Source organism: Lissotriton vulgaris, chromosome 7 (genome assembly GCF_964263255.1).
Source record: "Lissotriton vulgaris chromosome 7, aLisVul1.2, whole genome shotgun sequence".
Classification (NCBI taxonomy): Eukaryota; Metazoa; Chordata; class Amphibia; order Caudata; family Salamandridae; genus Lissotriton; species Lissotriton vulgaris.
The window spans coordinates 1737987595-1738012431 of record NC_141695.1 but is presented as its reverse complement, the minus strand read 5'-3'; the positions used below and the strand labels follow the sequence as shown (position 1 = coordinate 1738012431).

Below are 24837 nucleotides of genomic sequence, written 5' to 3'. Positions count from 1 at the left end.
CACTCACTACTCACTACTCTGCACTCACTACTCTGCACTCACTACTCTGCACTCACTACTCTGCACTCACTACTCTGCACTCACTACTCACTACTCTGCACTCACTACTCTGCACTCACTACTCTGCACTCACTACTCTGCACTCACTACTCTGCACTCACTACTCTGCACTCAGCACTCACTACTCTGCACTCAGCACTCACTACTCTGCACTCAGCACTCACTACTCTGCACTCAGCACTCACTACTCTGCACTCAGCACTCACTACTCTGCGCACTCACTACTCTGCACTCACTACTCTGCACTCACTACTCTGCACTCACTACTCTGCACTCACTACTCTGCATTACTACTCTGCACTCACTACTCTGCACTCACTACTCTGCACTCACTACTCTGCACTCACTACTCTGCATTACCACTCTGCATTACCACTCTGCATTACCACTCTGCATTACCACTCTGCACTCACTACTCTGCACTCACTACTCTGCACTCACTACTCTGCACTCTGCACTCACTACTCTGCACTCACTACTCTGCACTCACTACTCTGCACTCACTAGTCTGCACTCACTACTCTGCACTCACTACTCTGCACTCACTACTCTGCACTCACTACTCTGCACTCTGCACTCACTACTCTGCACTCTGCACTCACTACTCTGCACTCTGCACTCACTACTCTGCCTTCTGCACTCACTACTCTGCACTCTGCACTCACTGCTCTGCACTCACTACTCTGCACTCACTACTCTGCACTCACTACACCGCACTCACTACACTGCACTCACTACTCTGCACTCACTACTCTGCACTCACTACTCTGCACTCACTACACTGCACTCACTACACTGCACTCACTACTCTGCACTCACTACTCTGCACTCACTACTCTGCACTCACTAGTCTGCACTCACTACTCTGCACTCACTACTCTGCACTCACTACTCTGCACTCACTACTCTGCACTCACTACTCTGCACTCTGCACTCTGCACTCACTACTCTGCACTCACTACTCTGCACTCACTACTCTGCACTCACTACTCTGCACTCACTACTCACTACTCTGCATTACCACTCTGCACTCACTACTCTGCACTCACTACTCTGCACTCACTACTCTGCATTACTACTCTGCATTACCACTCTGCACTCACTACTCTGCACTCACTACTCTGCACTCACTACTCTGCACTCACTACTCTGCACTCACTACTCTGCACTCACTACTCTGCACTCTGCACTCACTACTCTGCACTCACTACTCTGCACTCACTACTCTGCACTCACTACTCTGCACTCACTACTCTGCACTCACTACACTGCACTCACTACACTGCACTCACTACTCTGCACTCACTACTCAGCACTCACTACACTGCACTCACTACTCTGCACTCACTACTCTGCACTCACTACTCTGCACTCACTACTCTGCACTCACTACTCACTACTCTGCATTACCACTCTGCACTCACTACTCTGCACTCACTACTCTGCACTCACTACTCTGCACTCACTACTCTGCATTACCACTCTGCACTCACTACTCTGCATTACCACACTGCACTCACTCTGCACTCACTCTGCACTCACTACTCTGCACTCACTACTCTGCACTCACTACTCTGCACTCACTACTCTGCACTCACTACTCTGCACTCACTACACTGCACTCACTACTCTGCACTCACTACTCTGCACTCACTACTCTGCACTCACTACTCTGCACTCACTACTCACTACGCTGCATTACCACTCTGCACTCACTACTCTGCACTCACTACTCTGCACTCACTACTCTGCACTCACTACTCTGCACTCACTACTCTGCATTACCACTCTGCACTCACTACTCTGCATTACCACTCTGCATTACCACTCTGCACTCACTCTGCACTCACTACTCTGCACTCACTACTCTGCACTCACTACTCTGCACTCACTACTCTGCACTCACTACTCTGCACTCACTACACTGCACTCACTACTCTGCACTCACTACACTGCACTCACTACTCTGCACTCACTACTCTGCACTCACTACTCTGCACTCACTACTCTGCACTCACTACACTGCACTCACTACTCTGCACTCACTACTCTGCACTCACTACTCTGCACTCACTACTCTGCACTCACTACACTGCACTCACTACACTGCACTCAGCACTCTGCACTCACTACTCTGCACTCACTACTCTGCACTCACTACTCTGCACTCACTACTCTGCACTCACTACACTGCACTCAGCACTCTGCACTCAGCACTCTGCACTCTGCACTCACTACTCTGCACTCACTACTCTGCACTCACTACTCTGCACTCACTACTCTGCACTCACTACTCTGCACTCAGCACTCACTACTCTGCACTCACCACTCTGCACTCACTACTCTGCACTCACTACTCTGCATTACAACTCTGCACTCACTCTGCACTCATTTAATAGGTCTCACCGTTTTCTGCATACTTTTGTGAGAGACTGTTCTATTTCCTTGTCACTATTTCGTTCCATACTTCGTCTTTTGTTTGTAAAATTCGGGTACATTTCCTGTTTGTCTCCAATGCCGTCGTTTTGTTTAGTCTGCAAATTCTTCTTTCAAAGAGATCTTTTAAAAGTTTACATCATAAAAACGTCTCGCAAAACATAATTTCAGGCCGCCTGCCACATTACACAGTAGGAGGCACTTTAAATATAGAATTGAGTATGCCCCCGGAATGCCGCCGCGGCCGCCCCGGAAGTCAGGCACGGTCGCCTGTGACGGGGCGGGGCCACGTTCAGACCGGAAGAGGAGGCAGGCGGAGTCGTTGCGTCTCGCGGCCCGGGGCTCCTGTGAGCGGTGTGGAGCCCCGGGGCCGCGCCAGCAGGAGGTTGGGCGCCGCGTGCTGAGCAGAGTCCCCGACATTGGCCAGGTAAGTTCAAAAAAAGGCTGGGGGGGCTTGGTGCACTTGGGTGTGTGTGTGCGTGTATGCTCGTGTGTGTATGTATGCGTGCGACGGTGACGGCGGGGGAGGGAGGGAGGGAGGGAGGGGGGGGCCTCGGTGCACGTGTGTGTGTGTGTGTGTGCGCGCGTGTGTGTATGTGTCAGGGGGGGTGTCTCTGTATGTATGTATGTATGTATGTATGTGCGTGCGTGCATGGGCGCTTGTGTGTGTGTATGCGCATGCGTGTGGGGTGCTTGTGCTTCCCAGGAGACAGCGCCTGGCCACAGCGCGCGTTCCAGTTACAAATCGCCTGGAAGGATGCGCGTGGCCAGGACTGTCTCCTGGGAATGATAGTCGCTGACAAAAGATCTCGGCGGAGACGCGCTTCCGCGCGTTGAATTTGAATTTGAATTTAAAAACATTTATATAGCGCACTACTACCAAGCGGTTTCTTGGCGCTTTAGGATTACGAGGGGGATGGCAGGAGCGGAGGGGATCAGACCTTGTAGGCTTGGGCAAAGAGCAGAGTTTTAAGACCCTTCCGGAACTCTATGTAGGAGGAAGTCAGTCGGAGTTCGGTCGGGAGGGAGTTCCAGAACGCGGGGGCGAGGACTGCAAACTTTGTTCCTCCGGCCTTTTTCTTACGGAAACGGGGGATGGTCAGCAGGGCCTGATGGGAGGAACGGAGCTCTCTGCCAGGAGAGTAGGGTTTGATGGCGGAGCAGATGAACTCCGGGGCGGTTGACGCCGAGACCTAAAAACAATGGAGGTACCAAAGCCCATGGTATGCATACTAAAAGATAGTGAGTCTCTTTGAGAAGTGTGCTGTAAAAGATAGACCTAAAATATCTTAGACACTGATGTAAGTGAGGATAGAGTTAAGAATAACAGACCTCGGGTGAGACTGCATCTACAAGTGCTTTGACCACACAAACACCCCTTCCCCCCTCTCCCCCCACCACCCTTTTGGAAAGGCTATAAGTTACATCACAAAGAAGGTAGACTGTGTAGATCACCTCCTCTCATTACCCATCAACTCAATTGTTTTCAAAGTTTCTGTTTCGATAAGATGATTTTTGGCGAGGTTTTGTAAAGTGTGGTTAACATATCTACTAAATTAGCAACATTTTAAAGTTGTGTAACATTTATTGTGTGGTGTAGGAAAGACACGGAGTGCTCACCTCATTCTTGAAGCACTTCACTACGTTGAGATTAGTTGTGGCAGCAGCGACCTCGCCGTCCTCAAAGATGGTGAAGACCAACACCTTGGCCAAAGGTGCGAACTCTGTGCTTATAGGAAGTTCAATGGCGAAGGTGCCTTTAAGAACTGCGATGAGGAGTGAGAAGATAAAAGAGAAGGGGGTGGTTAGATGGTCATCTTCAGTCAAGGGATAATCATAAGAGACAATGGACTATGCACAAAGTAAAGAGGAGAAGTGCATAGATCGGTTCAATAAGGAGCTTTCTATCGCTGTCCAGTCAGAGCAGGAAGGGAGCTGTGTAGAGCTCACAACAGTGAACAGAGTAAAAGGCAAAAATACCTACCATGCTCTTTGTCAACTGCTATCTTCTTATTTCCTTCGTGAATGATTCCTCCTTTGGATGAAACCTGGGGGAGGGATTGAACCAGTCAGCATCGGTGTTCTGGTAGCGAGAGCCATGATACAGGTTACTGATGACCCCAGGACTATGCTTCCAGGCCCAGATGAACCCTGGAGACACTTGACTGAGGTGGCCTAGTATCACCAGATGATCAGACACATGCACGTATGTCCATTACCCAACTCACACAAGGTCTCATGACTGACTATTCAAGCTGTCATTTGTGAGGTTTAAAGGATAAACAGGTGGTCCTTACCAGACCTGCAACCATCTCAGACACTCATACACTACAAGCCCTCATGTGCACCTTGCATTATGGGGCCAATTGACATCTAGTGGATATTAGGAGAGTTGAATTGGATGGAGGGAGGAGACAATGCAGCAGCAGTTTGAGCTTAGATCTTGCATGAACCACATAGCAATTAAGATAGCAATGTCGTTTAGTGGCTAGTCAGGGTATGACATTGGTTAAGGACCTTTGGGAGAAGACAAGAACTGAAGCAACAGTGAAGCCTAGTAATCTGTGTGCCACTGGCTGTGTTACTAGATGTAGAATCAGACTTTAGCTCCCACACCTCACAGAAAGACAGGGAATTATGTGGGCTACCAGCATTACAGCTTATATTTTCAGCTTTGTGGATCCTATTCGTTTATAAAACAACAATCTCCCTGTGTCAGCCTCATCTCTCAATACAACCCCATTTCATCAAATATATTTCCCAGGACATTACCAGGTAGAACAGGTCCATGTGTTCTGCATGCTCATGTAGCTCGTTTCGCTGGATGATGTAGTCCACTTGCAAGTCCTGTGTGTGACCGCAGGGCAGCTGTCCCCGTGCAGAGTGTATCTTCAGGAAGCTCTTACTCTTAGAGTAGAAGGGTTTCAGCCACATGTCGGCATCCTGATAGCGGGGCACCACTTTTCCATACTCCCAAGGTTGCTGCTCCAGCTTGAAGCTCCCCTACATAGAACAGAAGAAGAAAAATACTTAACATCTCTGCACTTTGTGAATATGTAGGAACTACCAGTGATGCACTTCAGTGGGCGGCACTATGTATTACACTGCTGGGACTTCCAATGCCTTGCAACAGATGCAATGGAAGATGCAGTTTCCTACATCTGCAAAGCAGGGAAAGGCTCTCCTGCCTGGTCCGATGTGCAACATCTCCAATTTAAACCTGTGAAAGCATTGACACATATTTTAGTCCTCTGCCAAACCTATAGATACCTGTTATAAGTGCACCAAGCTACTCAATGTCCACTAGGTGGTGAAACTGTGCACAGAGACCAGGGGTTCCGCAAAAGTGTACAGGGCTCAATGTGAAACCCAAAGTGCTCTATTAGTGGAAGTGTGGGTGAGCAGCCTGAGGCCTAACGCAGAGGAGTGTAAGACATTTATTGCACAACAATGATCAATAATGGACACACCACTGAAGGAGATACAGATCAATTTTAGAAAAATATACTTTGTTTGTATTTCATTTTAAGACCACGATCTTTGTGATTAGGTAAGTATGTTTTTAATTAAAAAATAATTTTCACTTCCAAAAATCGACCCTTCGAAACTTTTCAACACAGTCCAATGTTATCCTATGGAGAAAACAATATATTGAGGTCAAACAGGTAAGTATCAAACTTACAGTCCCAGGTTGCAGAGGTCAAAATCGGAGTTCAACCCAATGCTTTCCAATGGAGACAGGGATGCCTAGAGCCACACTGCTTGCAGGTAAGTAGATTGGTTGCAAGGGCCAAGCTTTGGGGGTTGGATTAAGCACGGGGCCACAAAGCAGCACCAAACATGCAGCACAAGTGGCACAGGGGCGGCCAGGTGCAGGGTGCCAATTCGACGTCAGAGGCCAATGCTTTTCAATAGGCCTTCTTACCGGAGCCGGTCGCAGTTGGTAGGAGCCTCTGAATTCACAATGCAGGCACCTTTGTGGAGGGCAGGAGAGGTCAGACAACACTGGATACGAGGTCAGGATCGCCAAGAGACTTCATTGCACAGGTGAACCACTCATACTCAGGTCGTGGGCATCAGATGCAGAGTGAGTAGGAGACGCAGATCCACCTGGATCCGGAGTACTTGGAGTAGGTTTCTTCAGCACAGGCCCGCTGTGCATGGAAGATTGGAGTCTTTTTCGAAGGCAGCAGACCTCCCAGGGATTTCAGATGTTGCTGGTTGCAAGACTGGTTGTAAGATCACAGAAGCTGGAAACAGGCCATCCTCTGTCTTCTCTGCAGGGTCGTCTTCTTTTTCTAAGCCCAGGCGGGTAATTACGCTTCGCCAGAGGAGGTTGCGAGTTTTGCCTACTCCCCGTTCCATTGCAAAAGCGGAGTTCAGGCAAAACTATGACTCCATACAGAGCATAGTTAGCCAGCCCCTCCACCCTCCCAAAGTATTTAAAAGTAATTAGAAAGGCACTGACCTGCCCCGTGGCTGCCGCCTCCTCGACATGGCCGTTCTACCTCCTCCTCGCCGTCCATCTTCACTGATAAGTTGATAACCCCTACATTGTTCGTCTTGCGAGTGCGCATGCACACATGCAAGACGTACAACGTAGGGGTTATTAGTGAAGAAGGACAGCAAGGAGGAGGTGGGAGAGTGGCATGTGGAAGAGGCAGCCACAGGGTAAGTAAGTGCCTTTTTATTTACTTTGGGAGGGGGGATGGCGCGGAGCGAAGTTCCATGGAGTTTCTTTCCAACTCTGTTGAACTTCGTGTAGAAGCACTACGCCTGCTCCTCCCAGGGTTACTTTTTTCTTAGGTTGTCACAGATCTAGTTTCTAGGTTTGGGGGAGCCACTTAAATGTAGTATTTAGGAGGAGTTTTAGAGCAGTAGCAGGCCAGGCCAATGGGCACCTTATCTGTGGTGACAATACCCTCTATTATGCCACCCTCCTCTGGGAGGGAGGCAAAAATCTAGTACTGATTGGAGGGGTCTCCCCATCTTTAAAATAAAGGGGTTTGAAAGTTGGGTTTTTCCCCACCTGAGGGGTGGGATTGGCAGTGGTGGGCACACCTTCTGTTCTTTTGAATCTTTCCTGCTAATTGTTCCACTCAAAGTGGAGGTGTAAGCCAGGGACTGCCATCTGCTGCTAGCAGCAGAGGAGGAGAGTCATATTACAAAGGTGGCAGGCCTTTGAAGCTTCTGCACTGGCCCATCCTGGGGGAGTAGATATGACACCTCTGCCAAGACTGTGCATTATTTCTTGTTCCACAGAGCAGGGGCTTTATACCCATGGGTGCAGAAATATATCCGGGGGTGGCTGGCTGCCTACAGCCAGTCAGAGACCACACCAGAGTTGGTAGGGTTGGATGTGGCACCTCTGAGGCACTCACGTTAAGTTCCTAGCCAATGTACTCTATGGCTTCCCTGGCACATTCAATATTAGGAAAATGGGCCTCAATAGGGTAAGGGCATATCTGCTCATGCAGATATACCTTCACCTGTGGTATAGTGCACCCTGCCTTGAAGTGGTGACTTACCTATGCCTGTAGGCAGAGCTGGTTGGCAAGGCACCCAGACAGGGTGCCATGTCGACTTTGTCATTTTTTTCCCTCACAGGCGCATGCAAGCTGCAAAGCAGTGGCAGGGCCCAGGGAGGGGGATCCAGAGGACCCTCTTCAGCTCCCAGGCACTAGGTACCCAGGGTACCATTTACTAGGGACTTACAGAGGGTAGAAGTACCAATTGGGAGTTTGTTTTAGGGAAAAAGCACTGGCACAAGGGACCTGATTGGCAGGAGCCCTGTGCACTTCATTTGAAACCACATCAAAACCAGGCACAACCGGGGGCCTAACCATGCTAAAGAGTCACTTTCTCCCAAATGTCATTTTGAAAGCAGAGATTTGGGAAGCATCTCACTCAGCACAAGCACTTTATTGCCTTAAAAGAAATAACTAGCCTCAAAGCTTTTACTATCACTCCTGAATTTCCTAACAGTTGCTCTAACAGTGTACAGAATTATGTTCAATACAAGACAGACCTGTTTTGGAGGTGGACCCCTAATCTTGAAATATAATGTAGTATAATCTAACATAATATAGTATAGCATAGTATAATATACTATAGTATGATATAATATAATGTACATATAGCTTCTCATGAGCAGTGGCGTCCTATCTTCATCTTTAGAGAGATCCTCTTGTTTGGAACCCTCTCAACCATGAAGTCCTCAAACGCTTCTTTTAGTAAGGGTGTCTCCTGTGGGTTGTGAGTAGCATCAAAGTATTGAGGGTAATGCTTCAATAATATGAGGCATGGAGTTCGGTAATGGTATAGTCGGTGACCGTCAGGGAAACGAATCAGCAAGACGGTAAGGCACCGTTAGTGGCATTTGTTTGCTGCAAACTGCTTGCATATTAATGACCCTCAATACTTTGATGCTACTCACAACTCAGAAACAGACATGGTCTCTTTAAAAATGACCTCCACGGCTAATTACAGCCTTACTGAAGGTCACGGTCAAATGCATGACACCATGCCTCAAAGTGGTTCCTGAAGCACTGCTTCACACTACTCACAACTAAGACTTGGACCTACAGTAATCCCGGTAACTGTAAATAACTGAAGCCAAGCTGTGGCTTTTGTATAAAGGGAATTACGTATCCTTGCCATGATTGAGAAGTACCCAGAAAATTATTAAGAAGGACTTCTACTATTCGGGCACCCTCATTGGGTTGCTCGTCCCCAGATTCTCTGTCCTGAAGAGAACCCGTACCATGAGAGGGTTGAAACGTTGTTGACTATTAAAAATGGAGAGCCCCAACAAACCATATAGTTGTCCTTGTAGAATTGATTGTATTACATCTCCAATTGGCTCCTCTTTTATTTACCAATAACCACCGCCACAAGTTTTCAAATAGCACCACATATATTTCACTGGTTTTGTTATGGTCATTTCACTGGGGTTCACAAATCACTTTGAAATGTGAAAATGTATAAAATATAAATACACAGACAGTAATATTTTATGCCATTTTGTATGTGAAATACTGCTTTGTGAAATAAATAATACTCACTTCGGCTGAAGTGACTACAAAACATTTTGGGGCATATTACCAAGGAGGGCGATAGGCGAATATCCCCACGTTAGCGCCCGTTTTCAGCCGCTAAGCGGCGATAATTCTATCGCCCTATTAACAAGCTGTCGCTAACATCAGTTAGCGACAGCTTGTAGGTGATAGCGAGCGGTTTAGGGCTCGCTTTGCATGTCAGCGATATTTAATCGCTAATGACATGCAAAGTGGGCGTACCCAACCCGTTAGCGACTGTCAGCAGTCGCTAACGTCGCTATCGCCTATTAGCAAGGCAGGCGTAGCGATGGAAATATTCACGCTAAGCGCGAATATCTCCAAATACTAACACCTAACCAGACCAGTTCTTAGCCATGTTATCCAATGAGAGGTGGATAACATGGCTAAGAGCATTTTGTTGCTAATGCGTCAATATCGCTGTATTCTCAGCGATATTCACGCATTTCGCTGCTATCACCTGGATTTTTATCGCTTTTGAGATAAACCTTGCTAATAGCAAGTTATCTCACCGATAAAAAACGGTGTTGCGCGGCGATAAAAATATTGCCGCTAACCCTACTTAGCGATAAATATCGCTATTTGTTGGTAATATGCCCCTTTGTTCTGTGGGCCTTTATCGTAAAACTTTGTGAAAATGTTGGTATGCCTTATTGAGTTAAGGTTTCATTCTGTTCTGTTTGAGTCAAGCAGGACATACTAATTGCTGCAAAATTTATAATTATGAAAAATTAGTTCCTTGTGAACATTGTTTCTGCTTATTAGCAATACCAGGTTCGCAAGGACATATGGATCGCTCTTTTTTCTTTGTGAGAAATACAAATGCTTAATAGCATTGCAAAACACAACATTAGTACAACTTGCTCCAAACTGCTAATCAAATCAGCCATAGATAGCTACTGCTCTCCATTCATCCAAATTACCTATGATATCCGTTTTGCTGTACCTGCAACTTTAATTGATTAGGGGGAATTCATTTGATATTGGGGACTCACGTATAGGAGTCTGACTGATGAAAATAATCTGTCATCAATTATTGTGTCATGAGAGGGAAGAAACTGCATTAGAAGCATTTTAAATTGTTTGTTGCATATAAGGCTTGCAAAATGCATTCAAGGAAAATGTGTATGACTATAGCACAGCTACAGCAATATACAAAATTTCATTGTGTTGGTAAACATCACTGGTAAAGATGATACAATGTGGAGAGTAGAAAAGACTGTCAGTACTTTTTTTTTTTTACTTTGCAACCATGGCAATGGGTGCTGGTGCAGAGTTTTGAAAAATCATGCTTTTATTGGAAAATTAAACGCCTTTCCTAGAAATAAGTTTTTCGAAGATGAGGAACTTTTAACGCGATGAATTTGGAAAGGTAATTACCTTCACAAAATTTTGCTTGTGCCTATTTAATTACACACCACTAAGTAAGACAAAGTTAGTGACACACCTAATTTTTGTAGTTCTTCCGGTTTACAGTTATGGCAAAAAGTGGAACTCCGCTTGAGAAGTACCACATGCCAAATCTACAATTTTGGAAGGCAATATATATCTTAAAAAGTTTAAATCAAATACCAATAAAAGTTGTGCACCTGCCAATGACAGAAAGCAGCCCTACATTTCTGCAACTTTTTGTTTGCTCATTGGGTGAATATTACTAAAACTGTGTGCAGTATCGTTTAGACCAAGGTCCTTCACTTTTCAAAATTATGAATGTATCCGTGTCTCTTGCTGGCTTGAAATGAGATTTAAAGTTATCTCTGACAAAATTATATTTTGTGTTACATTGCGAGGACATTTCTGTAAAGGTGTCAAAGTTATAGATATAGCTTACTTTTATTAGTGTAGGGAATACAAACAAACAACCAGGATGTCTTCCTCACACATAGTAACTTTTATAGCACTTCAACTTGATCTTATGCAGAGAAAATTAACACAGTGACCTCTAATGTTAAAAGGAAAAGAGACGGTGTGGCAAGTTTGTTCCCAGAACGAAGTAGCATGTTTTTGGAGACAAAAACAAAGTCAGAAGGAGTTGGTTAGAGTTAATTAAATGTTTTAGACATGATGCTGATTTTCTAACTCCCAAGTAACTGTTATCAAACATATCTATGTTTTTTAAATTCTAAAAATCTTGTAAGAAATTTGCAAAACAAGTTTCTATTTAAAAATATATACATTCTTGAGGGAAATACCAAAGACTGTTGATTGTCTATGTATTTGTCAACCAAATGCAAGGGAAATGATTTTCCTAACATCGTGAAGTTCTTTTCTCGACTTTTAGGGGGGATTGAAACTTGCCAGAGGCTGCAGTTCATGATCTCCTAACCTCTGGATTCTCTCGCCATTGTCACTAAGGAGCAAGTTTGTTGGGGACTGACCACCTCAAAATGTGTGAACTCATTCTATGGGTGACTCAACAGGACCAATCAGAGGTATTTAGAGAAGCTAACTCACACTCAAGTTGACTGAGAAGTACCAATTGAAGATATTCTGGGAGAAGAACTTTCCCTCAGGTTGACTGAGAAGGACCAATCAGAGGAATTCAGGGAAAGAATAACTCACCCAAAGGTTGGCTGAGAAAAAACAATTGAAGGTATTCAGGGAAAACCATTTACCCAACAGTTGACTTGGAAGGACTAACTGGAGGTATTCGGGGAAAAGAATGCACCCTCTGATTGACTGAAATGGAGCAATCAAAGGTATTCATTGAGAAGTACTTACCCTCAGGTTGACTGATGAGGTCCAATCGGAGGTATTCAGGGAAAAGAACACCCTTCCGGAATCATCAGTCTCATATGATTGGTTCAGTCGCTGCATACCCCACTCACTAAACAGGTAGATGGTCTGACCTTTCATTGGGGTGCCATCAGCACTGGCTAGCTTCATCTGCAATAAGAGAAGAGACGAGAGAATAGAAAGTGGCTTTAAGAGAAGGGTCAAAGGGAGAAAGGTGGGACTGAGGAATAGAGAATTGTTAGACGGTAGAACTGGCAGGCAAGAAAGGAGGAAATAATTTAGGTCCAGGAGATGAGGAGAGACTGTCAGAGAAGGAAAGACAATGTAGGTAGGAAGCTGAAGAAAGTGAGCTGTGAGACAGGATTGAAACACAGGTGAGAGGATAACAAAGGAGGTATTTGAGGGCAGAGGGATGGTACCACGTTTGAGAGGATAAAGGAAGGAGATTAAAAAAAGGACAGCACAGAGGGAGAGAACAGCAGAGTGATAAATGAGACATAAGACGTGGGAGACAAAGAAAAAGGTATTTGAGAGGACAAGAGAGGCATTGATGGAGGATGCATGGGAAGGGGGGATGAGGAGAGAAGACATTAGATGTGTGAGAGAGAAATGTGTCCGGTGATAGAGAGTCTAAAGATATGAACAGAAGTGAGAAGAAGAAAACATTTTTTTCTATTAAAGGTGTCAGTGACTATCTGAAATTTGCACTTATATTTCATGACCACGGTTTGCGAAATCCAATTTCTATCCAACTTCCACTCCTGCAAAGGCACTTCAACCGTAAAGGTTGTAGTATACACAGTGCCAATGCTGACTGTAGGAAGTGTGCTCCAATAAGAATGCATTGCTGTACATGATTATTCGGGTAGAAGCAACTTGTGTGTTCAATCATTGATGTGAAGGGTCCTTTCTCCAAGTCAGTTTTAGAATTCAAGACTGCAACACAAATTCAGGGCTCACAGAAAATAGGCCTCATCTCATGACAGGAGGGTTAGGGAGTTACATGCCTCAAACCAGAAAGTACTCAACATATATTCTGAGACCTTTATTTATTAATATTTCCATTACTGATATTCGAAAAGCACCAAGACTTTTAAAGCATACAGAGCAAAATAGTATTTGCATTCAAATAGGCTTTTTATACTTTGTATAGTTTATACATTTTTAGAAACATTTTTTGCAAGCAAAATGTATTCCTTAAGAGGTGGGATGCAGATATAAGAAAAAAGATGAAGACATATTTGACATTAGGGTGAAGACGGATAGATGAGAGAAGATAAGGATGGGAGATTGGTGGCTAGAGTGTGCAAGAAGAAAGGTGAAATGGGTTTAAGAGACAAATGGGATGGAGACTATTGAGAAGGACAGGTGAGAGTATGTGGAAAAGATAGGTGAAGAAAGTCCCAGATGTGAAAAAATGAGGTGAAAGATGTGAGGCAGAGAATACAGACACATGAGGGAAGACAGCGGGTGACAGATGTTGATGAGGAGGTATATGGAGCTGTAGATGTGGATGAGGAAAAAGAGAAGCGCTGTGAGTAAAGTGGATGATGAGAGAAAGGTGCTGAAAGAAAGATAGCAGATATAGAGAGATCAGTGATATGATAGAAGGTCAAGGTAAAAAGTGTTTGAGTGGAAGAAGTTACAGATTTGAAATAAGATAGAAGAAAGACAGATGTCTCAAAAGGAAGAAAGACAACGCAGGAAAGAATGAAACAGGTTGAACAGCTGTGTTGCAAAGACTGCTTCGTCCCATTCCTCCAGTTGTTTTCCTACATACCCGGCCAGTGTAGGGTATGCCTTTTTTGTAGTAATCATCTGTCCCTTTAAACGTCACAGTTGCAATAACAGAAGATATAGTGCATGACCTGGATCCAGAGAGAGTCACATCTGTAGAGGACAAGAAGTCAGTCATGAGGAATCACCCGGAAAAACACTCAAGAAGACACTCAAATGAATCATATATCCAAGGTGTGTTTATTCAATCTAACATGACCTGGGAAACAACCTTTACAATGCAACTTTTACAACGCATTACCATTACAACGAAACTTTTACAAAGCAAGATCCATTACATCGCATGCCATCACAACGCAGTCATTACAACGCATACCATCACAACGCATACCATCACAACGCATACCATCACAACGCATACCATCATAACGCATAGTACCCTTACACTATCCAAAACTTACCCTACTGTTGCACCCCCTGGAGTTAGAATAGTCATTTTTACCCCTACACTACCCAATACTTACCATACATGCAATGTAATGGTATGCGTTGTGATGGTATGCATTGTAAAGGTAGTATGCGTTGTAATGGAATGCGTTGTAAAGGTAGTATGCGTTGTAATGGTAGTTTTTAGGAAATTTGTAATGGCATGCGTTGTAATGGAATGCGTTGCAAAGGATTTTGCGTTGTTAAAAATGCATTGTAAAGGCATGCGTTGTAAAAGTATGCGTTGTAACGTCATACATCCCATGACATTAATCCCAAAGTTGTGGCCTATAAATGTGCCCATGAGCAGCGGAAGATGCTTTTATCGCCACCAAAGTTATAACTTTCTGCCTAGATGCCCTAGCCAACATATCTACTATGAAACTTAAGCTGCCTAGCTCCTGATTATGAATCCTGGCTCAAAACCTTGGTCTACAGACAAGGTGTTTTTCACCTGAGCTTCGGGAACAGGTTCATTTGTGGTCTGCAACTTACCAGTGTCGTCTTCAGTCACGGAGCCCTCTACATCGAATGTCATCGTATATGAACGTTCTGTCATGTTGAAGAAGTCCAGCTCCACTTTCTTAGAGAAGCATCCAGACCTTTCAAGCTGAACAAAAGTCAACATATGAGAAACTATTCAGCTTCAAGATAGGAGAAGCAAACATGTGTTGATTTCATACAGACCATTGATCAAAGGGGTTGTGGAACAATCCCTAAAGTGTCTGAACAATGGCTCAGAGAGGGGGAGCATGCATGCATCAACCTCAAGTAGGGAAATCATAAGCATTGAATGGCTTGTGGAAAATGTAGCTGACCGCTAAATATATGTAACAAAAAATACATGTAAGGAAAAGAGACTGGACTCGATAAAAGAAGGATAAGTTACTTACCTGTAATCCTAGTTCTCTTCCAGGGGTATCCTCATCAAAGTCATAAACACAGAATATTCCCGCCCATGTGCGGGACCCCGGAAACAATATAAAAATATATATGTAAAAAACACATATATCTCGCTCCACATATATGTATGTACGTTTATCATTTTTCTCACACCAATGCAGCTCCAAAACTGAGGCTAAAACAATGTAAACACATATACATGTACTGCAATTAGTAAGGAAACAAAAAACACATTAGGTCAAATAACCCTTGAACTTTGTGTTTTAATGAGTCAAACCACTCATAAATCCTGAAAATTGCTTATAAATAGACATTGTTAGCCCTCAGGCTGCATTGCAAAACAATAGCATAGAAAATGAAACCATTTTCACCAAAAACTGGCACCGTGCCTTTAAGGCAGCCATGACCCCAGGCTTCCCATCATGCCTCAGGGGTGACAGTTAGGTCAGTTGTTCTTTGCATAACCCTGAAGACAGGGCTAAACTACAAGATTTAAATAGTACCAAATCTCATTTACCTGGGGAGGCGGGTGGGTTGCTTATGACTTTGATGAGGATACCCCTGGAAGAGAACTAGGATTACAGGTAAGTAACTTATCCTTCTCTTCCAGGGGATCCTCATCAATAGTCATAAGCACTGAATAGAATAGCAAGCCCATCAACCACCTGCAGGTAAATGAGAAGTACATGACCCAACCAATCATAACAGCCAAATCTTTAGCTGTTAAACAGATTCCTCAGGGAGGCCTGGCCCACCTGGGTATCTGCCCTCGTGTCAGAATCTAGACAGTAATGTCTGGTAAATGTATGGACAGACCTCCAGGTCGCCGCTTTACAAATCTCAGACATGGGCACATCATGCAGGTAAGCCGCCGTGGCTGCTCTACCTCTAGTAGAATGCACCTTAGGAGTACCCCCTAAAGGTCTCTGCGCCAATTGGTAAGCAAACTTGATACACGAAACGATCCACCTGGAGATAGAGCGTTTCGAGGCTGCATGACCAGTTCTGATCGATCCGTAGTTAACGAACAATTGATCAGAATGTCGAATAGACTTGGACTTGTCTAGATAGAACTTTAAAACCCTTTTCAGGTCCAACAAGTGCAATGCCCTCTCAGCTGGAGTAGAGGGATTAGGAAAGAAAGTGGGTAAAGAGATAGACTGATTGACATGAAAATCTGATACCACTTTCGGCAGAAAAGAAGGATGCGTTCTAAGCACCACTCTGTTCAAATGAAAAACTGTATACGGTTCTTTAGTACAGAGAGCCTGAATTTCGCTCACCCTACGGGCTGACGTAATCGCTACCAAAAAAGCCGCTTTCCAGGAAATATGCTGTAAAGTAGCTTTATGAATGGGCTCAAAAGGAGGGCCCATCAATTTCGATAGGACTAGGTTCAGCTCCCAGGGCGGAGCTGGAGGCCGTACAGGAGGGTACACCTTTTTCAGACCCTGCAGGAAATCTTTTACTGCTGGAAGCTGAAAAAAAGAAGTCTGTGAAGGTGATCGCCTATAAGCTGTAATAGCGGCTAAATGCAACTTAATGGAGTTAAACTTCAAACCTGCTTTAGTCAGGTACAACAAGTATGGGAGAACTGCTTCTTCCTGACTCTTTACCGGATTGTGACCATTCTGCATGCACCACATATAGAATCTCTTCCACTTGCATGCATAAGAATGTCTTGTGGAAGGACATCGTGCTTCTTTCAGAATGGACATGCAGTCCTGTGGCAGTCCTAGATGGCCATACTGAATGACCTCAGGAGCCATGCTGCCAAGTTCAGTGACGGAAGGTTGGGATGGTGAATCCTCCCGTTCATCTTCGACAACAGGTCCTGCCTGCATGGAAGCCTCTTGTGAGGAGACACTGATAGGTGAAGTAGGTCCGTGTACCACCATTGTCTCGCCCAGTCGGGGGCAATCAGGATCATTGTTGTGCACGAGTGGTTCAGCTTGTTCACCACCTTCGGGATCAGCGGAAGGGGTGGAAAGGCGTACACAAACTGCCCTGACCAGTCGATTAAAAGAGCATTCCCTCTCGTTCCTGGTCGATAGAACCTGGAGGCGAAGTTTGGGAATTTGGTGTTTTCGTCGTCCGCGAAGAGATCTATGGAAGAACGACCCCATGACTGGAAAATGTCGTTTAGCACTTCGTCGTTGAGAACCCAGTCTTCTTTGTCTTCGAAGTGCCGACTTAGTGCGTCCGCCCTCACGTTCTCCTGGGAGATGGACTGCCTGAACAGACAACTTGCGAGCCAGAAGCCAATGCCAGATGCGCTGAGCTTCCAGTGACAGAGTCCTTGAGCGTGTTCCTCCCTGCTTGTTCAAATAGTACATCATGGTGGTGTTGTCCGTCTGTACTAGAACCATTTTCTCCTGAATCGAGTTTAGGAACGCTTTGAGAGCCATGTGAACCGCTCTCAATTCCAGCAAGTTGATGTGATAAGTGCTTTCTTTGGAAGACCACAGACCCTGCACTTGTAGAGGACCCATGTGCGCCCCCCATCCTTGTAACGATGCATCCGTGATGATTGTTTGTGTTGGAGGAGGTTGATGGAAGAGAACTCCCACCTGCATGTTCTGTCTCTTCGTCCACCACTGGAGGGAAGATTGAGCTACCTCCGACAAAGTGATCCGATCGTCCCATCGATCTGAGTGTTGGTCCCATTTGTCCTCCAGATCCTGCTGAAGAGGACGCATCCGAAGTCTGGCGTTCGGTACTAGAAAGATGCAGGAAGCCATCGACCCCAAGAGCGAGGCTATCTTCCGCACCTTCTGAGACCTGTGGAGAAGAACTTGCTGGCACTTGAGGGCTATCGAAAACTGTCTCTCCTCCGAAGGAAACACTTTTCCTACTTCGGAGTCTAGCAGAGCTCCTAGGAAGTGGATCTTCTGAGTGGGCTGAGAGACAGACTTGCTGTAGTTGACATGCAGTCCTAGACGCTGACAAAGTTCTATGCATGTCCGGAATTGATTCCTTACATTGCCTGGAGTTGGACCTTTCAACAGCCAATCGTCTAAGTATGGGTATACGAAGACTCCCCTGCGGCATAGAGCTGCCGCCACCACTGCGACACACTTGGTGAACACCCTGGGGGCCGACTTCAACCCAAACGGAAGGACTTTGAACTGGTAGTGGGAGGTCCCCACCCGGAATCGAAGGAATCTCCTGTGATCTGGCCGTATTGGTATATGGAAGTACGCATCTTGAAGGTCCATCGAACACATCCAATCCCCCTTCCTGAGATGTGGATATATTTGGTGAAGCGCCAACATGCGAAACTTCTCTTTTAGCACATGCAGATTGAGTGTTCTCAAGTCCAGAATGGGCCTGTATTCTTCCTTTTGGCCCTTTTTTCTGACCAGAAAATACCTCGAGTACACTCCTTTCCCCCTTTGGGACACCGGAACTCTCTCGATGGCTTCTTTTTCGAGGAGTGTCGCTACTTCCATCTTTAACCTTTGTAGCTGGTGGCTTGATGTTGACATCGGGGAAACGGGTGGAGGTAGACGATGGAAACGAAGACAGTACCCATTCTGCAGCGTAGACAACACCCATTGATCTTTTGTAATGGCCTGCCACTCTGTCCTGTGATGCGCAATGCTTCCCCCCACTGGAGTGGGTAACGGCGCTGGGGGAAGTGAAGACTCATTGCTTCTGCTGAGATTTATTGAAGCTGTTGCCTTGGAGCTTATTTCCATTTCCCTTGGAATTGCCTTTGCCTTTGTACTGTGACTTTTGTTGGCCCTGCTGGTTCTGGCCTTTCTGCCAGTGAGGGGTTTGAACCCTCTGCTTCGAAGAACCTTTGTTGTTCGAACGGAATTTCTTCTTGAATTCTTTTTTCTTCTCAAGTCCCACGGCTTTGAGGGTATCCAACTCGGTCTTCATCCGTTGCATCTCCTCATCTGCACTTGCTCCAAAAAGAGATGTGCCTGAAAAAGGAAGGTTTAGGATTCTGGCTTGAGCCTCTGGTTTCAATGCTGTGAGGCGTAACCAAGATGTTCTCCTTGCTGTGACTCCATGTACATAGCCATGCGCAGCCAGTGTTGCCCCATCTGCTGCCGCTCCTATAATCTGATTGGAGACTTGACCGCCCTCCATCAGAACCTCCTCGAAGTCCTTTCTATCTTCCTGAGGAAGTTTTGCAGTAAATCTCTGAAGTGAGTCCCACAGAGCCCTGTCATACCTGCCGAGCAGGGCTTCCGCATTGGAGACTTTGAGGAAAGAGGCTGATGTGTTACAAACTCTTCTCCCCCATGAGTCTTGCACTTTGCTATCCTTATCCGGAGGTACCGAAGACGAGGAAGCTACCGCATTGGATTTCCTAGCCGCCGTAATGATTACTGAATCTGGCGGGGGATCAGCCTTGAGGAACAGAGGATCCTCCTCCGGAGGACGATACTTTTTGAGAATCCTCGCTGGAACGGACTTCACCGTTGCTGGAGTGAGGAAGACTTCGTTCACAGGTTCCATTATACCCGGAACCAACGGCAACAACGGTTTGGGTGCTGTTCTGTGTTGTAGGGTTTCAAAAATGACAGTCGTCTTGACTTGTGGAGCTGTCATAGGTACTCCCAGCTTCAGTGCTCCCCTGCCCAAGATATCTTGGAACGAGAAAATATCTTCAGTTGGAGATACTCTCGAGCGTGGGCTGTTTGTAAGGGTCGGGGAGTACTCCCTGTGAGATCGTGTTCTCGAAGAACTTGAAGAGCTACGTGTTCTCCTGGACCTAGATCTTCTGCTTGAATGCGTTTTAGAACGCTCTCTGTGACTAGAATGTCTCTTACTTGAGTGCCTAGAACGAGACCGTTCTCTGCGGGGAAGAGGTTGGTCTCGATATCGTCGTAGGCGATCTGCCGTCTCCTTGTCCTTTGCCCAGTGGTGAAGAGGCCTATTCCACCTTGGGGAAAGATGAATCGAAGGAGATTTGTGGATGGGATCCCTCCCTGGTGAACGTGACCGTGGAGGTTGATCCGTTCTATCCTGTTGCGATCTTGCAGGGGATTTGGACCTCTCCCTATTCGATGCGCCGCTTTGTCCATCCGAGTATCTGCCACTCCGAGATGATGAGGAAGATGAGGAAAGACTCACTAGAGATCTAGAGGAAGACTTCGATCGAGATCTCTCTTCTGCAATCCTCCGTCTCTTGGTAGGAGGATCCTGCACTGGAGACTGTTCCACCTCCGCAGCCGATGCTGAACCTGGAGAACCCAACTGTGGCCCTAAGACGTGAGCCTGGCCCAATGAGTCACTTTCCTTGTCCTGAACCACCTGTCTCAAAGGTGACCTCTCCTTTGATCTTGCAGGTGAAATGTTCTCTGGCTGCGAAGAGCTCCGTTCCCTGGATCTTTGCTGATCCATCGACGGTGGATGTATCGACGCCGAGCGCCGAGCAGGAAGACATTCTCTCGACGTCGACCGTGATTTCTCTAACGTCGACCTCGGGTGGCGATGACTGTCCTTCGACGTTGAAGGTTGTCTGCTCGACGTCGATGGAGGCTGTTTCGACGCCGATCGCCGGTGTGTCGACGGCGACTGGGCGTGCCTCAAATCCAAATGCCGCTCCGACGTCGAACGCTCTTGACCAGGCGTCGACGTTGGCTGCATCGACGTCGACCGATGATGTGTCGACAGTGGCTCCCTCGACGCCGAACGACCATGGCTAGTCGTTGACGGAGGATGACTCGACGTCGAACGCCGACAGCCCGGCGTCGACGGAGAAAGCCTCGACATCATATGGCTCGCCGTCGAGCTCTTCCGCTTCGACGGTGACCTATACCTCGACGCTGACTGTAGCGGAGGTACCTTAGATGTAGACGCTGAAGACATCTTCTTCGTCGCCGTCGACTGCTTCTCCAACGCCGATCCCGACGTCGAATGTGAGCCAGTCGGGGCTTCTCTCGACGTCGACCGCGCCTTCCGACTTTTCTGCTTCTTGGGAGATCTTCCTCTCTCAGAAAGCCCATAAACTTGAATCCTCTCACGTTCTTTAAGAGTCCTGGAAGTCAAAACCTGGCAGTGCTCACAGGTTTTAGAGGAATGAGATTCTGGTAGACACAGGATACAGACTGAATGAGTGTCAGTCTTGGCCTTCTTCCTTCCACACGAAGGACATTTGTCAAAGAGAGAAGGCATCTTTGACAGGAAAAACACCTTTTTTAAGCCTAAAAAAGGTTTAAACAACACTCTATGTCAAAAAGACGTTGAGTGAAAGCAAAAATAGTAGATTTCTTGGAATATTTTATGACAGAAAGTCAAAAAGAAAGGAGCTGTTTCACCAGGGTCCTGACTGAAGGAGCCGGAAAGAACAACTGACCTAACTGTCACCCCTGAGGCATGATGGGAAGCCTGGGGTCATGGCTGCCTTAAAGCCACAGTGCCAGTTTTTGGTGAAAATGGTTTCATTTTCTATGCTATTGTTTTGCAATGCAGCCTGAGGGCTAACAATGTCTATTTATAAGCAATTTTCAGGATTTATGAGCGGTTTGACTCATTAAAACACAAAGTTCAAGGGTTATTTGACCTAATGTGTTTTTTGTTTCCTTACTAATTGCAGTACATGTATATGTGTTTACATTGTTTTAGCCTCAGTTTTGGAGCTGCATTGGTGTGAGAAAAATGATATATGTACATACATATATGTGGAGCGAGATATATGTGTTTTTTACATATATATTTTTATATTGTTTCCGGGGTCCCGCACATGGGCGGGAATATTCAGTGCTTATGACTATTGATGAGGATCCCCTGGAAGAGAAAAGGGGGTAATCTGCACTGCAGGTTACCTATCGCAGGGCGGTGCAGATTTCAAATTAAAAAAAAAAAAATTCTCATAAAAAATTAACTATGTTGCTTACTCTGTAAGCATCTGTTCGTGGCATGTAGTGCTGTAGATTTGCATGCTCTGCATACTCCTGCCATCTAATGTTGTGTCTGGATGTGTGCAAGTTGTTTTTCTTCAAAGAAGTCACTCGAGTCAAAAGACAAAGTTACTCCCCCTCTCTGTGATATTGCGCATGGGCATCCACTCCATTGTTAGATTGTTTTCCCGCAGTCAGGTGAGAACGGAGTGCGAGTAAGTGTTAGTAAAGAGATGCCCGTGCATATGATAGTGTAAGTAGGTACTGCATTGGCCACAGGTGTCCAGGGAGGAGGGTGCGAGCATGTAACTCTAAAGCACTACACGCCACAAACAGATGCTTGCAGGGCAAGTAATATCATCAGTTCAATGTTATGTGTGGCTATAGATGCACACATTCTGCATAGACTATAAAGCAGTGCCCTCCAGAAAGGGTTGGCTAAGCTATGGGTGTTGCAGTTGTTTAGAAAAGGGTAAGTAGGCCTGCCTGTCCTACATTTGCCAGTTGACCTGCTAATACATCTACACAGTCTTGTTTAGTGAAAGTATGTGGGGTTCACCATGTAGCTGTTTTACAAATCTCAGCTATTGGTATATTGCCTTGGAAAGCCATAGATGCTCCTATCTTGTGGGTAGAGTGTTCTCTAGGAGATGTGAGCAAAGTTATTGAACATGTCTGAATGCATTTAAATATCCATCTTTAAATACCAGATTTTTATATGAGCTTTCCTATGTGAGGGGGCAAAATAGCCACAGAGGTACTTGGTTTTACGAAACTTTAGTTCTGTCTATATAGTACATTAAAACTCTTTTAACATCTAATGTATGAAGGGCCCTTGCTGCAACTGAATCCGATTGCGGAAAGAAGACAGGTTATTCAACTCACTAATTTAGGTGAAAAGCAGAAAGTACCTTTGGACGGAATTTTGGGTTAGTTCAAAGGACTACCCTAACTATGTAGCTGGACGAAAGGTTCTTCCAAGGTTAGTGACTGGAGCTCTGACACATCTAAGAGAAGTGATGGCTACCATAAAGGCTACTTTTCAAGATAGGAATCGGAGGCGGCAAATATGCAAAGGTTGGGATGGTGGACCCATAAGACTGGTGAGGACTTTTTTAAGTCCTCCCATAAAATGCTTTAATAACTGCTGTCTTGAACAATGATAACCATTGCCTGTTTTGTAAGTAGGTAGCTACTGCAGCTATATGCAGGCATTTAGAAGAGTATGCTAGTCCAGAAGTCCGCAAATACAGTAGCTTGCAGGCAATGTCTTGAACAGTTGCATTAAATGGGTCAATGTGTTTCCTACGGCAGTGGAAAACAAATCATATCTATGTTGCAACGCAATACACCCTTGCTGTGGGTTTACGGGCTCTGAGAATGGTCATAAATTCTGGTGAGAGATTAAGGTAAATGAATTCTATGACCTCAGGAGCCAAATCGCAAGTTTGAGTTCCTTTGGATTGGGGTACCTGACTTCTCCTTGATTCTGAGTGAGAAGATCCGGATTGATAGGAAGCTTCGCATGCAGCACTACTGAAAGCTCAAGTAGTGTGGTGAACCATGGTTGTCGAGCCCAAGTGTGAGCTACCAGAATGAGGGTGAGAGATGTTTGCCTGAGCTTACGAACCAGAAACGGAAGTAGAGGGAGAGGTGGAAAAGCATAGACAAATTACCTGACCAGTTCATCCATAGAGCATTGCCCTTGGATAATGGGTGTGGGAGCCTGGAGGTGAAGCTTGGGCATTTTGCATTCTCTGCGGTTGGGAACAGGTCTAACTGTGGAAACTCCCATTTGTGAAAGTATGGAAGGAGGACTCGGTGGAGTTCCCACTCGTATACATGTTGCCGCATAATGCTGAGGAGGTTGCTGAAGTCATTGGCTGTCACTGGGAGGTGTTTTGCTAACAGGTGAATGTTGTGGCATATTGGCCAATGCTGAATCATCTGAGATCGGCGTGATAACTGTAGGGAGTGTGTCCACCTTGTTTTTGTGTATAGAACATGGCTGTTGTGTTGTCCATCCAGACCAAGACAACTTTGCCTTTCAGGTGGACTAGAAATGCTTTCAATTCAAGGTGAACTGCCTGAACTCTAGGTAGTTTATGTGGAGACTCTGGTGTTTGATTTCCCAGAGACCCTGCACTGTAGGATCCTGTTGGTGTGCACCCCATACTGTGAGGGATGCATTAACCATGAGAATGATCTGGGGAACAGGGTCGAGGAATGGCCACCTCTTTGTGTATTCCACTACTGCAGAGAGGGTTGTGTGCGACTCTCACCCAACACTATATCTTGTAATTAACCCTGTGATTGAGACCATTGACTCGCCAGACATTCTTGCAGCGGACGCATGTGGCACTATTGAAATCCAAAATGCCATCATATCTAGTAGTCGATGAACTGTTCTGACTGTCAAGTGTTGATTGAGGTGAAACTGATGTAGCAGTGCTGTGATGTTGTGAATCCTGACTACATTTGGGTAGGCTGATCCCCGCTGTGTATTGAGAATAGCCCCTAGATAAGGCTGAATCTGTGAAGGC

General features: G+C 45.7%; 1 protein-coding gene across 4 annotated transcripts in view; it reads right to left on the bottom strand.

Moving 5' to 3' along the window:
* Nucleotides 1-24837, bottom strand: part of LOC147706526 (alpha-2-macroglobulin-like protein 1) — a 360239-nt gene that overhangs the window by 232769 nt on the left and 102633 nt on the right. For all 4 annotated transcript variants that reach the window (XM_086932994.1, XM_086932995.1, XM_086932992.1 and 1 more), the window contains exons 9-14: nt 15027-15141; nt 14089-14198; nt 12294-12458; nt 5269-5499; nt 4481-4544; nt 4117-4262 (exon numbers count right to left, since the gene is read on the bottom strand). In XM_086932994.1, coding sequence (XP_086789120.1) covers nt 4117-4262; nt 4481-4544; nt 5269-5499; nt 12294-12458; nt 14089-14198; nt 15027-15141 — 831 coding nt within the window. The remainder of the gene's footprint in view (nt 1-4116; nt 4263-4480; nt 4545-5268; nt 5500-12293; nt 12459-14088; nt 14199-15026; nt 15142-24837) is intronic.